Raw genomic sequence first — 24,608 nt, forward strand, 5'->3', positions numbered from 1 at the left:
TTTTCTCTCTGTCTGCCCCTTCCCCGCTCACACTCTGTCTCTTTCAAAAATAAATAAATAGGGGCGCCTGGGGGGCTCAGTCGGTTAAGTGTCTGACTTCGGCTCAGGTCATGATCTCACAGTCCGTGAGTTTGAGCCCTGTGTCGGGCTCTGTGATGACAGCTCAGAGCCTGGAGCCTGCTTCAGATTCTGTGTCTCCCTCTCTCTCTGCCCCTCCCCTGCTCATGCTCTCTCTCTGTCTCAAAAATAAATAAAAACATTAAAAAATTTTTTTTTAAAATAAAGACATTTAAAAATAAATAAATAAAAATAAAAATCCAGAAAAATCTTCCTATCAGTTTACGTAGGTAGATGTTTTACTGATCTGTATCTGATATCTGTATCAGAAAGTGAAAATTACGTTCTACTAGGAAATTCTGTTATGATTTGGGCTCTAACTAGACAGCTAAACCACTGAAACCACTGATTTCTTCTAGAACAACCAAAATGAAATTCCCATGTCACTAATAGACAATGTACCTCTGAATACCCATGTCCCAAAGGAATAAATCTCCAAGATGTAGTGTATCCCTAAAGTATGTCGTGGGAAGAAAAAAAAAAAAATGAAAAGCAGGATATTCCAAAGGTTTCTATAACCACCATGAGAGACAACTTGAGAAACTTGAAAGACTTTACAGCTCCTGAATGATGAAATTAAGAATTCAGTTAATATATCCTTTCTCAGAAAGATACAAAGTTTTAGAAGAAATGTAGACTCTCAAAACAAAAAGGTGTTTTTATGGAATTACAAATTACTAGAATATTGGGACATTACCAAAAGGATTAGAACTACTGACAAAAGGATTAAGTAGCTGACATACAGAGGAGAAAAAAAAAGCAGTCTTATTATTTTGTAGTAATTTCAGTAGTATGTCATTTAATTATCTTTTTAAAATGAAATAAACTTTGAAAAGACCAAATGAAATGAAGCCATACACAGTAAATTTCTATGGAAATGTACAGAGGAGATAATTCAGGGATGTTTCCATTCTTTCAATGATAAAGCCAATCTTTTCCTAAAAACTATGCATAAGTAATTTTTAAAACTTTTTTTTTAATGTTGATTTATTTTGGGGAGACAGAGAGAGTGCAAGCAGGGGAGGAGCAGAGAGAGAGAGGGAGACACAGAATCTGAAGCAGGCTCCAAGCTCCGAGCTGTCAGCACAGAGCCCAACACAGGGCTCAAACCCATGAAGTACGGGATCATGACCTCGGCCAAAGTCAAATACTCAACCGACTGAGCCACCCAGGCTCCCTAATTTTTAAAATTGTCTTTGAAATCTTTTTGTACATTTACTTGATTATGAGTGAGTGTGATGCTCTGGAAATTCTTATCAAACAAACAAGTGAGAATATACTTGGATAGTCAGAATTTGAAGGCGCTAGAACATTGTCTAGATTCCCTGTGCTGCTCTACTGCTTGGAATATATTCCAATATATCCATTGCTGCTGAACACAAATGTAAAACAATTATCTATGCGAGTCTACTTTCTGTTTGTGCTGCTGGATTTTTTTTTTTATTATATTATATCATACATGGGTGGGTAAAAATGACTTGCTTTTTTTTTTTAAGTCTCCTGCTGCACTCTTAAGGCAACAATTAAGATATTTTAAAGTTAGTCTAAAAAAACAACTGAATAAAAGGCATAGAATATCAGTCTAAAAAAAAGATACTTTAAAGTTGACCACTTATGCTACATGTGACATTAAACAACCAAGAGCCTATGTGAAGGATAGAAAGTAATGGATCATAAAGGGCAAAAGAAACGTTACCTACAGAAGAGCTTAATGAGAAATCTGGAGACTAACACACTTTGTAGTTTAAATTTAAAACATCCAGTAACTACAAAGACATAGACTTACTTTGCAACATAAATACAATGAAAATCTTAAAGGCAATATGAAATGGAGTGAAAGAACACACAAAAAAAGCTACATTACAACTTGATACACTTGCACAAACAAAACAAAACAAGAGGTTAAGGTGAGGAAAGGTTATCCAGGATAAAATTCAGAATGTAATAAAGGATTAAATAAACCTTTAGGCCAAAATAAACGGTTGATACAACAGCTTTGTTTTATAAATATACAACTGAGTACAAGGTACCAAAAGAACACATCTTAAAAACTAGGGTCTCTTGGGGCGCCTGGGTGGTGCAGTCGGTTAAGCGTCCGACTTCAGCCAGGTCACGATCTCGCGGTCCGTGAGTTCGAGCCCCGCGTCGGGCTCTGGGCTGATTGCTCAGAGCCTGGAGCCTGCTTCCGATTCTGTATGTCCCTCTCTCTATGCCCCTCCCCGGTTCATGCTCTGTCTCTCTCTGTCCCAAAAATAAATAAACGTTGAAAAAAATTAAAAAAAAAAAAACAAAACTAGGGTCTCTTTACATATCTTAAAAGGCAACAACGGGGCACCTGGGTGACTCAGTTGAATGTCTGACTTCAGCTCAGATCACGACCTCATGGTTCATGAGTTTGAGCCCTGCATCAGGCTCGCTGCTGTCAGAGCAGAGCCTGCTTCGGATCTTCTGTCCCCCTCTATTTCTGCACCTCCCCACGCCCCCCTGTTCGCTCGCTCTCTCTCAAAAATAAATATTTTTTTTAATAAAGGTCTCAACAAGACATAAGTAAAAAAGGCACAATATCAGTGAATTAAAACAAAAAGCAAAGTGAACAAAATCATAATAGAAGGATGAAAGGAAGATCACCAACTTTGTGAGGAAAAGACTAAAAAAATCAACTGAAGAGATAATGAAAAGTTCAACCAAGTAAAATATGAAATGATACTATATCAATGAATCGACTGCTAAGGTAAAACAGTAAATACAGGTGAGTCACAGTAGGGCAAGGTAGGTCACGTGAAGACCACAGATCAGGGACTTTCCCAAATGCAAGTCCAGAAGTAGAGTGACTCCTAGGGGTAAGGGCGGAGGAGCCAGAAAATATTTGTCTTGTTTATTCCCCAGGTATCAGGCTCAATGTAGGCTTAGAAGACAATTTAACTCTTGCAAGGCAGTGGACAAACAGTATCTTCAAAGCATAAACATTTATCTCCATGCTATGTTAAAATGTTACAGTCCTTCCACAGATGAGAATATCAAATCTCATTCTTTCAGTAAGCAAATACAGTTAGTTCTTGGCACACAAATTAATCTTAAGTGGTAGTTTAGGTTAAAAACATCTCACCCTTTTCAAAGGAGAGGGGTACATTAGTTTCTCTGAAAGACTGATTCCCCCTCACCATCTTACCTAACCTATCAGAACTCTATCTTACCTATCACTATCAGATTCTTCAAATAAAATGTCAAGTTTTTTCCTGTTATAACTAAACTCTGCAGTGGTGGTGACCACAATGCCAAGATTCTTCCACCTCATCACCTGGTGGTGCTGTAGAGAAGACTGTCCCAGAAAACACAAGGTCTGTTTCCTGGTGATTCACAATCAGCTCGGTAGATTTCTCTCCCTTTCTATCATTTTCTATCCATGTCAGTTTCCAAACTGACAAAATCAAAAGGCCAGACGCACAGGATAGATCAAACATGGGGAAGGTGTGTGAACTGTGCAAGTACCCCTACACTGCTCCATCAAATCCCTGATTCCATCCATTACTCCTTCACCACTTCAGTTTTAACCCTTCCCCCAGGCCTGTCCCGTCACACTCGCCCACCCTCTCTTTGGGCCAATGTCCTTCATCATGCCTTGCAGACCCACTTGTGTGCCACTCCTGTAACCCAGGTCTTCTTAAGTAGAAAATGTTTTATCATAACTCTCTTTTAAGAGGTGGGATAAGTCCAAAACACCACAATTTGTTCTGAAAGCTATTTGGTGACTACTACAAAAGAAATTCCTAAGCAGAGGCATGATCTAATTAACCAACAGAGGAACTTACTCAAATCCGAAACTCCCCCTCTACCATCCACCGTGTCCCACACCAGATAGGGCCTCAGCCGATTCTAAGGATAACCCTGTTAGACAATCCCTGACTGAACTCAAAGGCTCGGAACAACGTGAAGAGTAAGTAATCTGTGGATGCTAGTGTGAGAGTAGGATGCAGTAGTTACCAATAATGCAGCTCCTGTGGCTTCAACGTGGGGCGTTCCACTAGGACAAGACATCGAGTTCTAAGTCTTCGACCCCTAGCTCACTATGCTCAGTCATTGAAAAGAGATTGGTCCATCTAGACACCCCCACTATACACCTCTCTGAAGTCCTTAATCACTTCACGACTGTCCCTTAAGGGCAAGAGCCGCTGCACTTGCACAGTTGCTGCAATGGCTGGAAAATTTCCTGCGACACTAGAGACAGGTAAATAAAGAAATTGCATTCGCTCCGAGGCAGGGGGAGGGGTCTTCTGCTAGTGAAGAGTTTACATAATGCATCAGAAGACCAGTAAGCTCTGCAGACCTGTCAATGGAGACGCCAAGGCTTGAGCTCCTCTCTTCCCACCATCTCTAAATACTCTCCAAAAACCCGATCTGCCCTCCCAGAGACCCACGAAATTACACCTAATAATGTATAACAATATGCACACGCTCGCCCTAAGCTTTCCTACCCACTTTTGTTACTAAAATACAAAAAAACAGACAAAAAAGAAAAAAAAACACAAAAAACCCTAACCTCCCACTTCTGAGTCCAAAGTATGGAATAACCAAACGGGGCCGGGGAGTTTTCTCTCCGCTAAAGGGGCAAGCAGAACAAGGAGCTGCCCCAAATCGACACCACGCCCTGTAATGCAATGACAAGCCCTAAAAACCCCACAGCGGCGGGGCAGCCCCCTTCGCGGCTTGGCCCGGCTGGGGCCCCGCGGCCCAGCAGCCGCCCTCTCCCCCGGCCTTTCACAAAGGAGAATGGTTCAGTCCAGAGCATCACCCAGCACCTGATCCCTCACAACTGGGGGACGGGCAAGGAGCGGGGGAGCGAGGAGGAGGATGAGTTATGGAAACCAATTCTAAGAGCTTTAGTTTTGCAAAGAGTCTTGGACCAGCACTGGTGAGCAGGCATGAGCGGGAAGCCTACCTGAACAAGTCCTGGTGCTTCCTTTCCAGCCAGCGTTTCAACTCACCCTTTCGGAGAACAAGGCGCCTTCCGGCGGAGCATGGCCAGCCCTCGCCTCAATCTAGCTTGCTGGTAGTCCATTCTCCCTCGGCTCCTCCCACCTCCGTTCCCACCCACCAATGGTAGGGCTGATGCCCGGCCTCTTCCAGCAAGGTAGTGTGAGCGCCATCCAGGAAGTCTCTGGAGGGTGGGAGGTCCTAAAAGGCTGAGATGGGTACGTAGGCAACCACAGATATGCCTGATTGAAAATAAAATCTGGCGGCAGCCTGCCTCTGACTGCTCAGTTCACAGGCGTTCAGGCCTCTCGGTATCTTTTTTTTTTTTTTTTTTTGACCCCCGCCGGTGGGGGCGCTCTAAACTAAAACATTTAGTTACCTGTCTCAGGGAAGCCATCTTGAATCGGGCCGGTGCCTTGGGGACAGGGAAGAGGAAGGAGTGCTTAAGGAATTTGAAGCCCTTTCCGGAGTTCCGTCGAACTACTTAGGTCCAGTCCTCACATACTTCATATAACCAGAATGTCCCCAGTCACCATGGGCTGGAAGAGGACTTAGTGTAGTTGGAGGCAACCACCACCCCCCTCTCATAGGAGTGAAGAGACCTTACCAAAATCACAGCAGCAACAAAAGTCAATTTTTTGGAATGAGAGTGGATTTTCCCAGTCCTAGGAAAATCCTTTATAGACACCTCATTCCTCATAATATCAGCGTAAGACCAACATAAGCTATGTATCTATTCTAGGTGCTTCCAATCCTAATGCTTCACTTACAAGTTTTCCAATTTGAGTTTGACAGTATCCGGGACTGGGAGTTTCTTATAAATGAACAGGATTTAGGAATTTTTTTTAAGGGCCCCAAATTCATCACTAGACTCAAACAATGTATGAATATGAGTAGAACACATGATAGAGGTCTTCCAGAAGAGATTATGTGTGAGGAATGCCATTAGTGAGGACGGCCTTACACTTCCGTGTTTCCTAGTCTAAATCTCTATTACAACTTGGTACAGGAAGGTTTTGCTTTTTGAAATTGAGTGAAGTGAATCCTTCCAGATCATAAAAAGGAATTTCTCAGGGAATAATATATTTGCATAGTCAAACATAGTAGGCACTCAGGGTCAGTAAGGAATCAAAGCAATACTTTTTGCCACAGGAGTGGTAAGACTTGGCCAAAAACATTTCCCTGTATATTGAGCAAAATCCAAATTTCCCCTTGGCTACTTACTGCCATTATCATTATCAATTTGAGGTATTAGAATTTACCAAAACAATATACCAGCCGTGCCATTGGTGTGCGTCTATAAATGCACATACAGCAATGATCTTAATTTTTATGTTTCTGGAATAAAAACCAATAGGTTCCTTCTGCTTATTTGGTACAAAATAAACCTATCAAACTAGTTACAGGCATGGAAAGGAACGGGTGTGCCTGCTCTACTAATTTCTACTACCTGCAATGATCTAGTAGTTTGATTTACTGCTTGCAATAACATTAACCATGGTCCTGCCCTTTTTACTTTTTAAGTAGGCTCTATCCTCAAGGTGGGGGCTTGAACTCAGAACCCCTAGATCGAGTCCCTTCCTCTACTGTCTGAGTCAGAAAGGTGTCTCTGGTGCTGGCCTTTAGGAACCAAACACCCTTATTATCTCTTAACTACTATTATTTGCATTGGGGGTGGTGTGGGCTGGGGAATCTACTTCCTTTAATTCTTCAAGACCATTTCACTCTGAACATCAGCAATGATCAATACATTGCCCAAGTAGTTTTCTCATGCTTTCCTTACATTGGTGAAATATCTAAGTATACAAGATTATGAGTGGGTTAAATTCATTTTTTTTAATTTTTTTTTTTACATTTATTTATTTTTGAGAGATAGAGACAGCGTGAGCAGGGGAAGGGCAGAGAGAGAGGGAGACACAGAATCAGAGGCAGGCTTCAGGCTCTGAGCTGTCAGCACAGAGCCCGATGCGGGGCTCAAACCCACGAACCGTGAGATCATGACCTGAGCTGAAGTCGGACGCTTAACCGACTGAGCCACCCAGGTGCCCCTTAAGTTCATTTTTTTTTAGTAATCTCTTTACCCAACATGGGACTTGAACTCACAACCCCAAGATCAAGAGTCCCATGCTCTTCCCACTGAACCAGCCAGGCACACCGCCCCTCCACCCCGCCCAACCATGTGGTTTTAATAACAGAATAGGATGTGGGATTTCAAACTAAAAAGATATGCTCCAAGGGAGCCTGGGCAGCTCAGTCAGTTGAGCACGTGACTCTTGATATAAACTCAGGTCAGGATCCCAGAGTCATGGGATCAAGCCCTGTGTCAGGCTCTGTGCTGAGTATTGAGCCTGCTTAAGATTCTCTCTCTCTCTCTCTCTCTCTCCCTCTCTCTCTGGGACACCTGGGTGGCTCAGTCTATTGAGCGTCCGACTTTGGCTCAGGTCCTGATCTCACGGTTCGTGGGTTCGAGCCCCGCGTCAGACTCTGTGCTGACACCTCAGATCCTGGAGCCTGCTTTGGATTCTGTGTCTCCCTCTCTCTCTGCCCCTGCCCCATTCACACTGTCTCTCAAAAATGAATAAACATTAAAAAATAAACATACATTAAAAAAAAATTCTCTCTTCTTCTGTCCCTCTCCCCAGCTCATGCTCTCAAAAAAAACCAAAAAACAAAAAACACCTCCAAACTATCAAAATGGTATGCTTTGATGACTCTGAAAGCAACAGATCTAGACAGAATGCTCTTAGACCAATGCTCTGATGCCTCCCAGTCACTGAAGATTTTTTTTTGGCTGCTAAAGAAAAACTCCTGTACAGAAACTACACAGTTTTAGTTTTGTCTCAACTGTGAGGGGACTGGCTAGCCTCAAACTCAACAGCCTCAAATCCCTTTGGAACAAGGTAGGATTAAAAACAAAACAAAAGCATAAGCAAAGCACTACCCTAGGGGCACTTGGGTGTCTCAGTTGGTAAGCCTCAGACTCTTGGTGTCAGGTCAGGTCATAATCCCATGGTTGGTGGGATTGAGCCCCTCTTTCAGGCTTCACGCTGACAGCACGGGAGCTTGCTTGGGATTCTCCCTCTCCCTCTCCACCCCTCCCACACTGGCACTTTCTCTCAAATAAGTAAACTTAAAAAAAAAAAAAAAAAAAAAGATTACCCCAAATGTCAAAAGTCTTCAAACTTCCTGAGGTGTAGTGTTAGCTATTATTACTACCACTGGGGGCAAAATACAGTATAAAATGAATGTATCTGCAAGTTGTGAGGAGCACCAGGTCATATATGGAAGTGTTCAATCATTATACTGCACACTGAAACTAATTTACACTGATTAACTGGAACTTAAACTAAAAAAAAAAAAAAGAAAGAAAAAGTATATCTCACGGAGGCTTCTTCCAATACTTTTGACACAACTTCCTAGAAGGAGAGTATCTATGTATGTCTGGGATAAAATCAGAAAGAACACATGAAATATGAGCAGTTGGATACATGCATATATTTAATAATGAAACAATTCGTCAACAACAAAAAAAATTAGAAAAATTCATGAGACCCTAGTGCTGTGGAAGAGAATGGGACATCAAGGCAAAAGATACAAAAACTGACCCAGAAGGCTGCTTGATGAGTGAAGCAAAGGCAGATTAGCTTAGTATTATATGCCCTTGAAAAGAAAAATGGCTAGAGAAGTACCCACTTATTTGACTGCGTGGAAGCAGACAGCCTTACTATATGCTGCATAGAATGGAGGCAAAGGGAGAAAGAGACAAGCAGGAAGAGCAATATGGAATCCAGGGTGGGCAGACCAGAAGAGACTGAGATAGTTACAAAAAGATACTGTAAGACCTTTTGTTTCCTCTGCAGTCTACAGTAAACCTGTTCCAACTCTTTAAGTATGTCAGTCAAATCCAATGATCACATAATGAATAGCACTAGGCATTGTGAAGGAATAGTGGAGGGTGTGGTTTACAAAAGTAAAGGGATAACATGGTTCCTGCTCTCAAGGAGCTTACAACCTACATAGGAGACAGATTCCACACAGAAAACAACTACAAAACAAATTTACAAAGTAACATAAATATAAATAAATATACAAATGAGTAAACAACATACGAAAGCTCATAGGGTACTGCGTCAATAATTATTTAGAAGTCCCTAGGTCAAAGAAGGCTTTCTGAAGGAAAAATTTTTGGACTGAGTATGTTAGCAGAGAGTAGGGCATGTGCAAAGGCATATAAGTGGAAGTATATATGTCATGTCCAGTAAGCAGATTAGCTTGATTAGAGTAGAAAGTCTAAATAGGTCTCATTAAGAAGTGTGATGAAACAGTAAGGGTTTAATTTGGTGAAAGACACTGTAGTGTTAGGTCCGGTCCCTAAAACAAAACAAATGGGGAAAGAGGTTTTCTTTAGGTAATAATAATAAGTAGCCACAGGTCCAGGAGCAACTCCACTGCTCTCCCCAAAGTTTTGTAGTTAACTCCGAGACAGAGAAACTAGCAATGGGATGGTGAAGTATTCAGCATCCTTGAGCAGTTCAAGCAGAAGGAAGTGCCCTCTACAAGAACTCTTAGACAAAGTGGCAAGTACAAACAATCAATAAAATTCCTAGATAGAGGATCCACCATCCAAAGGTCAGCCAGTCAGATCCCAGGAAAATCAAGTGCTCAAGCAGAATGTCTTCAACCCTTGTTACTAATTCTTAGTGGGGAGCAAATTGTATATGCTTACAAAAGAATTTATTTTTCAGCTACCATGACAATCGACTCTGATCCTAAGATTTTAGAAATTAAAATAGGAGGATGAGAAGAGCCCTAATCTATAGGGAATGCTCACGTCCCTGAAGAAGGACAGGTCAGTAAGGGCCCAAATTCTTCCCTGGTCTTAAAGTGGAAAGGCAAAACATCACACCTTGAAAAGAGGCTTTTCTCAGCCAAAGCAAGTTAAGACCTCTTTCTTTAAGCCTATTGATCTGAAGCTGTTCCAGGAAGGAAAAAAAGAGTCCAGGCCAGATATTCAGCAGCAGCCAGAGTTGGACCCTATTTCACTAGAGCTCCGCTGGGAGGCGCTGGGTCCCACTGACGTTGAAATACACTGCTGAGGACCAATCTTGATGCCATTTGCCTGGAAAAGAAAAGAGGCAAGAGTTCCCACCTCAGTGCTAAAGTACATTGGAGAGAAAGGTGGGTGGGGGGGTTGAGCTAAATGGGTGATGGGCATTAAGGAGGGCACCTTGTTTTGATGAGCACTGGGTGTTGTATGTAAGTGACGAATCACTAAATTCTACTCTTGAAACCAATATTACACTGTATGTTAATTCAAATTTAAATAAAAACTTGAAACAAAAAAATAATAATAAAGTAAATGGGAGAAAGAAGAGGCACAAAAAGAAAAATCATTAATGACATTTTCTAGAAGCAGATATGGCTTTGGCTGTTAACCATATGCCCTAGGCAGACTGTTGTGGAACAATAGCCGTCAACAATAAAGATGTGATGACCAGCTCAGGTAACAAGTGACCCTTGTGCCCATTTTTAAGGAGACTGTTCTACTTGGGTTTCATAGCCATGTGCAGAATCAGGATGAGATCAGGTAAGAGTAGGAGGAGGCAAAGAGTGATGTTAGCATAGAATTCTTTTTGTTTTGCCCCAGAATTTGCTTTATAGAAATGGCTCTGTTGAGCAGTTAGGAATTATACCACCCCTAAACTCTAGGATGCTAAAAACTGAGGTTGCAAAGAAAATCTCCTGTACTATAGTATAACCTTTTAGATTGCCAACTAATAACCTCTTTAAAAAAGAGAAAATGATGACAGGTTTTTGTGTCCATATATAAAAAAGATAAAGTATGAACTGGCATAGCTTCAAATAGCATGATGTTAGAAAGGAAATGCTTACATTCTAGGGGGGTTTCTTGTCCTCTTCAACAGAAAGCAAAGTTAACTGTTGGTTCCCCACCCATTCTTACCTCATTGTGAACATCAAATAAACCCTGCTGGATCTTCCTATATATTTCTTTGGCTGTGTTAATGAAGGCCTAAAGGAAACATAAATCGTATTATTAGGGTCAAGTTTAGGTAGAAAATTAAGAAAAACAAATGCAAGTATTATTCCTATTTGGATTTCTAAGGTGAATTAGGAACCATTAAGAGACCAGAGTAAAAATACAGAAGGTCCCCCAAAGTCTCTGTTTCAAAATAAAAAAAGGGACTGAATATATGGTATTTTGATACTAACCCAAGATGTTCCTAGATTGGCACCTTCTCCAAATAAAACATGCTCTGTTCTCAATTAGTTACTAAAGATCGTCAGTAGCAGGCTTCAGAATAACTACAATAGAACCCATTAGACCCTCCAACTAAAATATTTACAAGTAATGTGGAATCTAATCCACTTATTAATGTTACCCAAGGCAAAAGTTAAACCGTAGGAATCAAGGCCCAAAAAATGCAACAATTCCCTTAAAGGGAGATAAATGATCACTGTGACCACAAGACATCCTTCCTTTACTTGTGTCTTCTAAAAGAGAATTCTGAATAAAAGGATAAAGATATGGTGTCATCTCTGAAAAGTTTTCCCTACTTTTCCCCAAGCAGTACCTCTTCAACATTGCAGGCTGTTTTGGCTGAAGTTTCCATGAAGATAAGTCCATGCTCCCGGGCAAAGGCCTCCCCTTCTTCTCTCTTCACATCCCTACGGGACTCTAAGTCACTGCAAGAAGTTGAGGAGAAAACTCAAAAAAGATCCAAGTGAAAGAAGAAACTCTTATTTTAAAAGAATCCTAGTTAGAATCCTTCAACCACCAGTTAATACGTCACGAACGCATATCCCATAGGACATTCTCTTGTACGGGGTTAATGATTTCTGTAGCCTCCTGGAAAATGGTTCTTCAAATTCATGACAGCTACTGTAAGGTTGAGACTAATACCTTACTCTATTATAGAGAAAAAGGTTTATAAATGGATAGGGGAAGCCCTGTAGTTCCTCAAGGCTTCCTGTGCCCTATGCTTCTTTTTGGAATGAGATCCAGTGAGAGCCAAGGGAAGAAGATGAAAAGGGACTTGCAGTTGTTACAAAGTAAAGTTACAGATGTCCATCCCACAGCAGTGTCTTTTTCTTTTACTAGAATCAACCCACAAGAATAAAGTGTGTCAGGAGTAAGAACACAGTTGCCTTAATTCTCACTAGTCTCACTATTAACATATGTAATAGCAGTTTACCACCACAAAAATAAAAGATTCAGAGAGAAATGAGATGTATAAAGTTAGGTGATATGAGCGGGAAGAAGGTGGAGCCATGGACTGAGAAAAGCAATTAAGTGGCATGGAAAGACCTTCTGACAAGACAGGACAAAAGGCTGCAGACAAAGGTAAGGACGGATTGTGTGACTGTCATTTTTCTAACTGGAAATTTGCATTTCGGAGGTTTCCAGTTTTCCAACCATGAAAAGAAATCAAGGAGTAAGTCCAGTGAAGAACAACAAATCTACCAACTGCGTATTTATCATTCACCAGCTGTGTGAAGACCAGGGAAGAACTATCCATCTAAACGTCCACCTCCAGCCCAGACACCCCTCTAAGCTCCAGACCTGTTATCCACTTGTCAGTTCTTCGTTTCCAGTCTGATGTGTAAAAGCCACCTCAAACATAAATCAAAATAGAACTTGATCTTTTCCCTCTTTTTTCCCAAACTGCTTCCGCCCCAGGCTTCCACATCTCCATACAGGGCACAAGCTAAAACCAAGATGTTATTATTTTGTAATGCTTATTTATTTTGAGATAGAGCACGCGCCCACAAGAGCAGGGGAGGGGTAGAGAGAAATGGAGAGACAGAGAGGGAGGGAGAGAGAATCCCAAGCAGGCTCCCCGCCGTCAGCGAGGAGCCTGAATGAGGGGCTCGATCCCACCAACCATGAGATCATGACCTGAGCCGAAATCAAGAGTCAGAGACTTAGCTGACCAAGCTACCTGGGCACCCCACAAGACATTATTTTAACAGCTTTTCCTTCTTCACTCCAAATACCCAATCCTTCCCAAAGTGAGGAACTTCCAAACTGCACCTTAACGCCATCCTGGTGTCACCACCTGAGTTCCCGCCACCATTCTCATTTGGACTACTGAAACTGACCTCCCACTTCAACCCCTCGAGGGAGCTTTTAAAATCTAATCAAGCCACATCTCTGCTGACAACTCTTAAAAGCTTCCTACTGTGTTTAGAATAAAATCCACACTTCTTCCTAAGGCCTGAAAGAGCTACGAGACCTGGCTCCTGCCTACCTTCCCAATCCCACCTTGCAACATTCCCCCTGATTCACCCCAACCATACTTTTTTTTTATTTTTAATGTTTATTTTTGAGAGAGAGACAGACAGAAGGGAGTGGGGAGGGGCAGAGAAAGAGGGAGACACAGAGTCTGAAACAGGCTCCAGGCTCCGAGCTGTCAGCACAGAGCCCGATGTGGGGCCCAAAACCACGAACTATGAGCTCATGACCTGAGCCGAAGTTGGACGCTTAACTTCTTTCAATACCTAACTTCCTTCAATACCATAACCTTGCTAAGGTTCTTCCCAGTTCAAGGCTTTAAGTTTGTTCTCCCTGATACCTTTTTCTTTTTTTAAACTTTGCCCACTGAACTCTTACCTGTTCTTCAGATTCTGGCTTAACTGTCACCCTTAATTAAAAATAGGTACCCTGTCATTCTCTTCTATAGCACCTTTTTCTTCCTTCACTGCATTTCTCACAATTTGTAATTAGATACAAATCCTTCTATATTTAATATTTATGTCTCCACTAGACTATAAGCTCCAAAAGGCCACTGGCATGACTCTTTTTTCTCACCTTATATACTCAGGGTCTGGCGAATAGACATCTAAAACATAGTTCCAATAAATTAGCACAATTAGTCTGTGGCCACAGTTCTCAAATGCTGCACTCTAGGCATTACTATGAATTCATAAGGGTGCCACAGGATACTTTGAATTTTCAAGGGTGGGGCACCTGGGTTGGTAAGCATCTGACTTCGGCTCAGGTCCTGATCTCAAGTTTTGTGAGTTGGAGCCCCACATCAGGCTCTCTGCTGTCAGTGCAGAGCCTGCTTTGGATCTTCTCCCCCCGCCGCCCCATCCCTGCTCATGCTCTCTCTCTTTCTCAAAAATAAACAACTTAAAGAAGCAAATAAATTTTCTTGGGAAACAGGTAACACTTGCCATCAGAACACCACATGAATTACAAGCCTAAGACAGTTTGCGATGTCGCTGTCACATCACAATAGATCCCGTTCAACATTTGCCTGTGTTTGTATAACCTCAGTTTTTGGCAGCTGCTGTGATAAAAAGTACAAAATCAATTTGGAACAGAAAATGAGAGTGGTGATGACCAATCTTGATTCCAACTTTGAGAAGTTGTACAGTCCTGACAGGCACACCCAAGTCATTGGTAAGTAATTATGGACATTTAAGGATGAAATTAAAATTTTTTCTTTCATGTTTTCCATTTTCAAAGTTACCACGTCATAATGACAAAAAGACTTATGTTGCTTAGATGTGTTTAATAACAAAACCGTTGGGCATTTCTTTTGGCCGATGGGTGCCACAGAAAACTTACTCAGAATAAAAAGTGTTGCTGAGGCTGTGGAGAAATTGGAACCCTAGGGTGTGGCTGGTAGGAATATAAAATTGTACAGCAAGTAGGAAAAACAGTATGGCAGTGCCTCAAAAAAGTAAACCTATAATTTTGATAAGATCCAGCAATTCCACTTCTGTAATTCAAAGAAAGGAAAGCAGGGACCCAAACAGGTATGTGTATACTGATCATGACGGCAGCATTATTCACAATAGCCAAGACAGAAGCAACCCCAGTGTCTACCAACACCTAAATAACAAAATGGGGCGAGTAACACACAAAAGAGTACCATTCATCCTTAATAAGGTGGGGGGCACCTGGGTGGCTCAGTTGGTTAAGCGTCCAATTTCGGCTCAGGTCATGATCTCACAGTTCACGAGTTCCCCCCACGTTGGGCCCTGCACTGACAGTTGCAGACAGCTGCCTGGGATTCTCTCTCTCTCCCTCTCTCTCTGCCTCTCCCCCACTCTGCCTCTCCCCCACTCTCTCCCTCTCTCAAGATAAATAAAATTAAAAGAGGAAAAAAAAGGAAGGAAATTCTGACACATGCTACATTATGAATGAACCTTGAGGTCATCATGGTAAATCAAATATGCCAGTCACAAAAGGACAAATATTATGATTCCACAGAAATGAGATGCCTAGAGTAGTCAAATTCATGGAAACAGAAAGCAGAATGGTGATTGCCAGGGCCTGGTGAGATGGAGAATGCAGTTAGCATTTAACGCGTACAAGGTTTCAGATGGGAAGATGAAAGGTTCTGGACTCAAATGGTGGTGATGACTACAAAACAATGTGAATATGCTTAATGCCACAAAACTGTATACTTAAAAATGGTTAAAACAGTAAATTCTACATTATGTACATTTTACAATAATTTTTTTTTTTTTACTAAGAGTGCTACAAACCAAAAAAGTTTAGGGACCAAGTGATTTAATATCCACAGAGCACTCATATGACTTCTGCTCATTATTTCTACAAATAAAATTTCACCTTTTATTCCCAATCAGCATGATAACCATGTTGGAGCTGGAGTGTTGCCGGGCATCCTCTAACCAGGAGGTCAGGTGGTTGAAGGTTTCACGCCTACAGCAGAAAAGTTTAGAAAGTCACAGGCCCATTTCAAAATGCCAAAGTAATTCCGAAACGCTTGGCAAAAGAGGGAAATACATGTGTAAAGAAAAATACTAGAAGAGCCATTCCTCTTTAGCATTCTTAACAGAATCAGTCTATAGAGAAGAAAAAGATTTCGAGGCCATCAGGGAAAGTCTCCCTCCTGCCCACTTGACCTGACTCACCGTGTGATATCATACACTAGCAGGGCTCCAGCTGCACCCCTGTAGTAGGAACGGGTGATGGAACGGAAGGATTCTTGCCCGGCCTTTCCCACCAACACGGCAACAAAAAAAATCCCAACAAAATCAGGTTATTTCCAGAGAAATTACTTGATCCCATGCCAGTCAACCACAAAGGACTAAATTTTAAGAAAGAACTTCTCTTAGGGCGCCTGGGTGGCTCAGTCGGTTAAGTGTCATGATCGCAGGTCATGATCTAATGGTTTGTGAATTCGAGCCCTGCACCAGGCTCTGTGCTGACAGCTCAGAGCCTGGAGCCTGCTTTGGATTCTGTGTCTCCCTCTCTCTCTTTCTCTGCCCCTCCCCCACTTGTGCTCGCTCTCTCTCTCAAAAATAAATAAACATTTAAAAAAAAATTTTTTTTAAAACAACTTCTCTTAAGAGAGGTAGAGAAAGGAAACCTGACTTCCCAGGGGGATGTCCAGGTGGGAAATTAACATTTTTCAATGAAAACGCAGTTGACATTAGGGGTGGGTCAATTGTTCCTGTGACACTGTCCATCAAAAAAGAATGTTTAGCTTCCCTGGCTCCCAGTCACTCAATGCCAGTAACACCCCATGGTCAGTATGACCGTCAAAAAACATTCCCATACATTTTCCAATGTCCCATAGGACAGAACAACTGGAAACAGGACTAGAAACTCAAAGAGCATTTTCAATCGCAACATGACATTGAACACACCACATTAACTTTTCTGTTTGCAGAAAGTTTTATCTGTAAAAAAGAAACTTATCTTAGAATGCCAACACCCTGTCTAATGGAAGTTTCATTCCAATGGGTCAGTGTAGAAAAGTGGTCAGATACAAAGCACTTAAATTTGGCATATCCTAATTGACATTTTGTGTTCCACTACTAAAGGCAGGACTACCAAGACATCCCCTGCTGGGATCTTGTCAGGGCAAATAAGAATCAGAAACAGGGAAAGAAACCTAGGGCCCAGGACAGTTTTCCTTAAAAAACCCAACATTCACACTCTAATCTCATTTCCAATAGGGGCCAAGATATTTATAACTGACCTATTTATTAATGCCCCCATATACTGGGTACTTCTGCTTTCTTGATGGAATAGTTGTATTTTTTTCCCCTCAGAGAAAGCAAAAGCATCTCTTAAATAACTATTTTATTATTAATAATATCCTGGTATTTAACCTGTCCTATTAGAAAAGTCTTCACATTCTTGGGCTGGCTCAGTCGGTAGAGCATCCAACTCTTGATCTTGGGGTGGTGAGTTCAATCCCCATGCTGGGTGTAAAGATTACTGAAATAAATAAATCCTTAAAAAAGAAAATATTCACATTCTTGAAATCATTTATCCTCATATCCCTACATAAAGGTTAGGAAGAAAGACTACTATTCATATTTTAAAGATGGGAAAACTAAAATGTGAGATGAGGAAAAAATGGCTTTCTCATAGTATACTAACAATAACAAGGAATGCTAATAATAATACAAACGGGGAAATTCAGGCTCAGAACGGTAACTGGTCAAAAGTTATAAAATCTATAAATACTGAATCCATATTTAAACTTAGGATGTCAGGGCATCCTAGCATAAAACTTTGCTCTCCTAGCCATTATATCATACAATCTAAACACACGGGTTTGAACTGAGAAGAGAGTTCCAGTATGTTAATTCTAAGGTTACATTTCCCACAATAAGAGACTCTCTTTTCACAAGAATCATACAAATGTTTTAGTGAGTTGTATGCCTGTTAGAACACCCAAATCAAAAATAATTCTAAAGAGTTTTGTTGGTAATATTAACAATACTTTTAAGATGTAAAACATACTTTTTCTCTGCAAGAGCTCACTTAACGTTTTATTTAGTCCCTAATAGTTTTAGGTCTTAAACTGTCTGATTCCCATTTTGATTTTACCTTACTTTTTCTCCTCTTCCGCTATTGTTGAAAGGCCCCTTCGTCCCTGTGGCCTTCTAGGAACTAAAAGGGAAAGCTTGAGGCAGGCCTATGTGATAATTGAAGCACATGGCAGCATTTAACTTTAGCAGCTAAAAATACTTCCAGGGGCTCATCAGAAAATGCTGTTTAAAACCATACCCCTTTACTTTTTCATCTCAGTCCAGTTTATGAACCTTTGTTGAGACAATAAGCTAGAAAGAGTGAGTGGCTCAATTTGGGCTGTCTGCATTGGTTTGAGGTTCTCTTTGTCCAACCCCATTAAAAACATCTAAAGGAGCAAAGAATTAAGATGGGGCAAAGAACAGCAAAGAATTAATTTTTTTTTTTACCAGCACAGCACTGTAAATGCATTTTTCTCCCTTATAATTTTCTTAATAACATTTTCTTTTCTCTAGTTTACTTTATTAAAAGGAACAGTATATAATACATCTAACACACAAAGCATGTTTTAATTGACTATTTACGTTATGGGTAAGCCTCTGGTCAAATGTTTTTAGTACTTAAGTGTTTTTTTTTGGGGGGGAGTCAAAAGTTATACACAGATTTTCGACTATACGGGGGTTAATACCCCTAACCCCCATGTTGTTTATGGGTCAACTGTAGTTTGAAGTATCAATTCCTACAAAGTCAGATAGGCCCATTTCCTAAAAAATCAAAATACATTCTAAAGTAAAATACAAGTGAATTCAGGATTGACGAGTATTTTATACTAACTACAGTACAATGTCTCTCTTCAGTTAGCATGAGTTATTTGGGCAACTCTATGTACAGAATGAAAGAAGATAAAAAGTAATATGGTTTTCTAGGTGCATCTGGCTGGTTTATTTGGTGTAACATATAACTCTTGATCTCAGGGTCATGAGTTCAAGCTCCAAGTTGAGCGTAGAGCCTACCAAAAAAAAAAAAAAAAAAAAAAAGTCCTATGGCTCTCTAAATCCTTACGAATTACCAGAACAGTGACAACAAAAAACTCTGGATAAATCTCTTTAAAAAATACCCTTCATAGTAATCCCTGAATATTTTCATGTAGGATGGCTTTGGGAGTGAGAGAATGAGGACAACAAAGTGGGAAACCAAGGTGGGTAAGCGATGAGAAGATCAGGGCTGACAAGGGAGAAATGATCAGACTTACCCAGAGTAGCAGACAAGAAACACATCACATTATAGGCAAGAATCTCTTAGAAATTTCAAACAGAAAACCCCAGTATGCTGAAACCTGGTATCTTTTTATGATTCAACAAAGATTAGTTCAATCTCAAAACAATTATTAAAAGGGAACAGAAATAAGGACAGTTGCATCATCAGGCCATATGGTCTTTGAGGAGCCTGTCAACGGAGCAGTGGCTCTCAACTTTCTTATTTTATGATCCAATACGTCTCACGTTATACCAGGTAAGGGAAAAAAAAAAGCAAAAAAAAACAAAAGCCAGCAAGCCAACACTTTGACATTCTCTTAACCGTGACCGTACCGCTGTCAGCTATTGGGTCTCCTGGCATGAAAACATCCATTTCTTGAAATGGTAAAGGTTTAAGTTAAAAGGACTACCAATCTTGACATCTATAGGTTTCATTCTTTGTGGCCTCCTCAGAATTTGTCCTGTGGCCTCTTTAGGAGGTCAAATCTTTGTGGGAAATATAAAAACCAGGAGATAATAAAAGGAGAGTTGCAACATACCCATTTCAGTTAATAGTGACAACAAACCCCTGGGTCACAACAATAAAAGAAAGCAGAGAACAAGTGACAGCTGCTTAAGAAATATATGAACCTAACCTTAATAAAAAACATAAAATAATATCTCTTAGGCTTAATTGGGAGGAAAAGACTAGAGACAAACTAGCCAAAAAACAAGTTTGGAAGATTTAGAGTTATGTGGATAGTTCTTCCACTAATAGAGATGTAAAGTTATTCATGTTCCTATAATTAGTGCAAGCCACTAAGGGGAGATGTAAGTCTGTTCAGAAAGGCAAAAGGTTATTAAAATACTTGCAAATACAACCAAATAATGTATGAGAGAACATCATCCTAGTTGAAAGCACCTAATAAATCAGTGCATCCAAAAGTGGTAACAACCTTGGAGACTACCAGAAAAGGACTCTGCATAAAGAGCCTAGAGCAACAAGTTAACTGACAGTTGACCCTGGAACAATGCAGGAGTTAGGAAGCCTAACCCCCATGCAATTAAAATTCCTCCAACTTTGACTCCTCCAAACCTTAACTGCTAATAACCTACTGTTGATCAGAAGTCTCATCCGATATATAACTTGTTGATCAACATATACTTTGTATGTATGTTATATGTATTAATTTTTTTCTTAATGTTTGGGTTTTTAAAACATTTTTTTTGATGTTTATTTATTTTTGAGAGACAGAGACAGAATATGAGTGGGTTAGGGGCAGAGAGAGAGGGAGACACAGAATCTGAAGCAGGCTCCAGGCTCCAAGCTGTCAGCACAGAGCCTGACATGGAGCTCAAACTCACGAGCTGTGAGATCACGACCTGAGCAGAAGTCAGATGCTCAACCGACTGAGCTACCCAGGCGCTCCAATGTTTACTTATTTTTGAGATGGAGACAGAGTATAGAGTAGGTGAGGGGCAGAGAGAGAAGGAGACACAGAATCTGAAGCAGGCTCCAGGCTCTGAGCTGTCAGAGCCCAATGCGGGGCTCAAATCCACCAACTGTGAGATCATGACCTGAGCTGAAGTCGGACACTTAGCCAACTAAGCCACCCAGGCGCCTCTGCCCCTCTGAGCCACCCTCCCTCTGCCCCTCCCCCCACTCTCCAAAAAATAAAAAAACAAAAAACCTAATTCCCACAGCTAGGTCTACTTTGCCGTGATTCTATGCATGTACAACAAAAACAAAACCACCACCACAGATTTGTGTATGTTTATGTATCTGAACACACAGAACAAGTCTGAAAGTACAAGCACTGAAGCATTCATACTGGTTTATTCTGGTTAGGCAGAAACCAGGATTGGAAGGAAGAAGAGGTTTGTGTGTGTAAAGGGGACATTCACATTTTACTCTACAGCTTTTAATTTTACTAGGACAAATACATTACTTGGGCAATTTAAAACAAAAACACAAAGACAGGCATTCAGAATTCATAACTATAACAAATGAACGTGAAAACTCTTTCCCTACTCTCAACTCCACCATCAGCCCCTCTCTAGTCCTCTGCCCCGGGGCATCAGCCTTTACTGTTGTTTGGATCTTAGTCAGGGACTGAGTTATCCTGTTCTCTCTCACCGTATCCCAGATTTGCAGCTTGATTTGTTTTCCATCAATGTTGACCATACGGGCCCCAAACTCCACACCTGTCAGTGAAGAGCAAAAGAAAGAATGTGATTTTCATGAACATCACCCACATTGAGAGGTTCGTGTTCTTCCCCAGTGTGGTGACTCATCCTCTGTCTGCCCTCAGTACCACTAAACCCATTACCGCTATTTGCTACAGTTAATTTTGTGTTCCTTGAGTTTCCATTTTCCTTTCAGAATTAAAAACCGTGTTCCAGATGATAATGACCTCAGGAATGTAACCAAAAAGCAGATGTGGAGATACCACTAATTAAGAAGTCAAGTAGAAACAGTGAATAAATTTTTAGTAATATGAACACTTAAATTTGATTAGTAGTGTTTAATTTTCCGACTTTTTAAAACAAATATGTTAAAATTAAAAATATATATATTTCCTAACATTTTCTCACTCTCTAGTCCAGTATTTCCAGTATTTTTGCAATTCTGTAATTTTTTGTTTGAGAAAAGAGCCCACCTAAGAAATAGGTTCTCAAGAGTGATACATTTCAGATCTCCAATAATTCCCAAAGTTCACCAGAAAATAGCTTTCCTCATAGTACGGAAACCGACAGTCTGGATAAAGGTTTTGGCTTACCTGGTATTCACCTTTTTTTTCTCCCCCCATGTTTATTTTTGAGAGAGTGTAAGTGGGGGAGGGGCAGAGAGAGGAACACACAGAATCCGAAGCAGGCTCTAGGCTCTGAGCTGTCAGCACAGAGCCCAACACAGGGCTTGAACTCACGAACCATGAAACCATGACTTGAGCTGAAGTCAGACACTTAACTGACTGAGCCAGTTGTCCCAGCATTCATCTTCTTTCAAGTAATGTCAGAACAAAACTTAAAATCGAAGGTCGTTCACACTGAAATACTTGATTGTAAGTCAGACAATTTGTCCTATTTTCTATTTTTATATAGTACTTTACTAGAGAATTCTGATTTCCAGGTAAGAAAGAGCACTAATTTAGGATCTGCTAAAAGGCTGATAGGTGTCTATTCACTGGCCCCATGCACAGTACCATCTGGAGTATCTCTGTCAACTCTAAGATGCTGCAATCAAAAGAAAGATATAGGGTCGCCTGCATGACTCAGTCGGTTGAGCGTCCAACTTCAGCCCAGGTCATGATCCCACGTTTCATGTGTTCAAGCCATGTGTCCGGCTCTGTGCTGTCAGCTCAGAGCCTGGAGCCTGCTTCAGATTCTGTGTCTCCCTCTCTCTCTGCCCCTCCCCCACTCTATCTCCCAAAAATAAACATTAAAAAAAAAAAAAGATGTAAAAAATGTTTCCTACTACTCTAGACTGTCTCATCACGCACAGTGATAGTTACTGAAAAAAGTCACTAGATTTTTTTTCTTTCTGTACAATAGAATGGAATTTCAATGGCGAAGAATTAAAAAATAAAACTTGACTTTTATGCAACTTCCCCCAGTTATGCACTCAGAGATCCTTGTATTTTGCACGTATTTTCTATCCAACTGCCTTACCTTGGTATACAAGACTGAATTCGGAAAGAAACAGAGCCTATGTATGACTCTAGCAAAAACCTGATCACGTCATTCCTCCATTTTAAAATGTCATTACCTTCTTCAGCTGTTTCAAAACATGGTCTTTAATATATTCTCTAGCTTTATTTTTTGCCAGTGTCCACTTTAAACTTCATGCTGCAGCCATATTAAATTCCTTTCAGTTTTCCAAAGATTGCCTGATCTCTGTCATTCCTGAGCATTTGCAAATGATATTCCCTCTTGCTCTGACCACTTTTCCATCTTGACAAGCCCTTTGCCTGGCTAACTCTGTTCATTCCATTTTCAGCCTTTCCAGATCAAAGTGCAGATTCTCCTCCCCATTTGCCATAGGAATTTACTTATCAGTATCTGTCCCCAGCCCCACCTCCTACATCAGAAGACTATAAACTACTTACGGGCAGGCACAACGTTTGCCTGGTTAAGCACTGTATCATTAGCACCTATTACAGTGTGGCTGTTCACTTCATATTAACTTACAAAGATATTTTCCTGTTGATGTTATCCTCTAAATCCTTTTCTGACTCCATGAGTTATTTGGCTCTGAACAGGGCGTTTGGGAGCAGAAGTAGCTTCAGATGTCAATAAGGTGGGATTTGAAAAGTAGCAATATGATAAAAACGGGAGTTAGGGATTTTACTCAGAAACTGTATTTGCATGGCAAGAAGGTTTCATATATATTCCTCATCTGGGGTAGGGTTAATGTAGATGATGCCAAAGGGGCTGTGAAGGCTCCAGCAGGCCCTATCTTAACACAAATGTGCAGCGGACATTTATGCTTCCCATGATCACCACTGTGATTCTGGAACTCTACCACACTCTTTTGTTTAAAAGTTTTTAGTTTCACCTACCTTTTAACTCTAAGTCTGGGATGGTTCTTCAAATTTACTTCTTCCTCTCCAACACACAAAAATCTGTATGTTGGTGATTACTTTGAAAAACATACGTGAGGTTAGCACTAGTTTATCACAAAACAAGGTCGGTTTTTTAATAAGTAGTTAAGTTTCCGTGGAATTCTTCATAAACATATTTGTGGGGGGAATCCTACAGCAATGAATCCATACCTCATGCCCATCTCTTAAGTCACCTTTCAATTTTTTACTCCCCATTACACTACTCCCCATTTATCAACATTTGGCTAGTCATTCTTAATTTAACGTAACTCTGGACTAGCTTAAAAATAGGAAGACGTAACTTTTTACTTCGAACACTGAAGGCTGCTAACTTTCCACTTCAGCTAGTCAGGTTTCAGTTCTCTCTTCTGGGACAAGTAGATGGACTTACCTATTGTGAGGTCGTGGACAGGCTGGAACCGCTTGTCCGTAAACTGCAGGAGGAGACATGACTTCCCCACACCTAAAAGAGGAAGACGCACGTTCTAAGACTCACGCGTCCCAAGAACAATCTCGAGTCAGGCCGTCCGGGGCTGGGGAAGGGGAGCTCCGAGCCCCGCCCCCGGCCGCCCCGCCCCCGCCCGCACTTCACTTAATCGCCCAGCCCACTAAATGAGCCCCGCCCCACGCCCCGGTTTGTGAGCTTCGGATCCCCGCCCCAGCCGTGAGGGCAGTCGCCCGCAGCTCACCTGTGTCCCCGATGATGATGTACTTGAAGAGATAAGCATAAGTCATGGTCCCGTTTCCTCTGGATTCCGGGTCCGCCCGACTTCTACAGCCACTTACCTCCGGCCTCTCTAGCCGCTCAATCTACCGATTTCTGGCCCCTCTAGCCCAGATCACGTCTCTATTGCCCTCCCCTGAAATCCTCTCTCGGTCCGTGCGACTGTAATAACCATACAGCACCTCCAGGGACGC

General features: G+C 41.1%; 2 protein-coding genes across 8 annotated transcripts in view; both read right to left on the reverse strand.

The window, feature by feature from the left end:
* CHD8 (chromodomain helicase DNA binding protein 8) overlaps positions 1 to 5,174 on the reverse strand; it is a 61,409-nt gene extending 56,235 nt beyond the window's left edge. For 2 of the 5 annotated variants that reach the window (XM_053224260.1, XM_015068252.3), the window contains exon 1: positions 5,054 to 5,154. The gene's annotated coding sequence lies outside the window, so the exon portion shown is untranslated. Of the gene's footprint in view, positions 1 to 5,053 lie in introns of all 5 variants that reach the window. The other 3 variants (XM_027065365.2, XM_027065366.2, XM_015068249.3) reach the window with 3 other exon arrangements.
* A 3,385-nt stretch (positions 5,175 to 8,559) lies between these two features.
* On the reverse strand, positions 8,560 to 24,584 carry RAB2B (RAB2B, member RAS oncogene family). Of its 3 annotated transcripts, none has more exons than XM_027065375.2 (8): positions 24,380 to 24,584; positions 24,082 to 24,153; positions 21,227 to 21,294; positions 16,000 to 16,082; positions 15,695 to 15,787; positions 11,682 to 11,793; positions 11,051 to 11,119; positions 8,560 to 10,207 (listed from the first exon to the last, which is right to left on the reverse strand). In XM_027065375.2, exons 1-8 carry the CDS (start codon positions 24,423 to 24,425, stop codon positions 10,100 to 10,102), a joined length of 651 nt encoding a protein of 216 aa, XP_026921176.1. In that variant the 5' UTR covers positions 24,426 to 24,584; the 3' UTR covers positions 8,560 to 10,099. The 3 variants fall into 3 exon arrangements, with proteins under 3 accessions (XP_026921176.1, XP_014923742.1, XP_053080237.1); XM_015068256.2 differs by lacking the exon at positions 24,380 to 24,584 and adding an exon at positions 23,649 to 23,728 and having other exon boundaries at positions 24,082 to 24,152; XM_053224262.1 differs by lacking the exons at positions 24,082 to 24,153; positions 24,380 to 24,584 and adding an exon at positions 23,278 to 23,614.
* Positions 24,585 to 24,608: the final 24 nt, after the last annotated feature.

Source organism: Acinonyx jubatus, chromosome B3, assembly GCF_027475565.1.
Source record: "Acinonyx jubatus isolate Ajub_Pintada_27869175 chromosome B3, VMU_Ajub_asm_v1.0, whole genome shotgun sequence".
NCBI classification, from domain to species: domain Eukaryota; kingdom Metazoa; phylum Chordata; class Mammalia; order Carnivora; family Felidae; genus Acinonyx; species Acinonyx jubatus.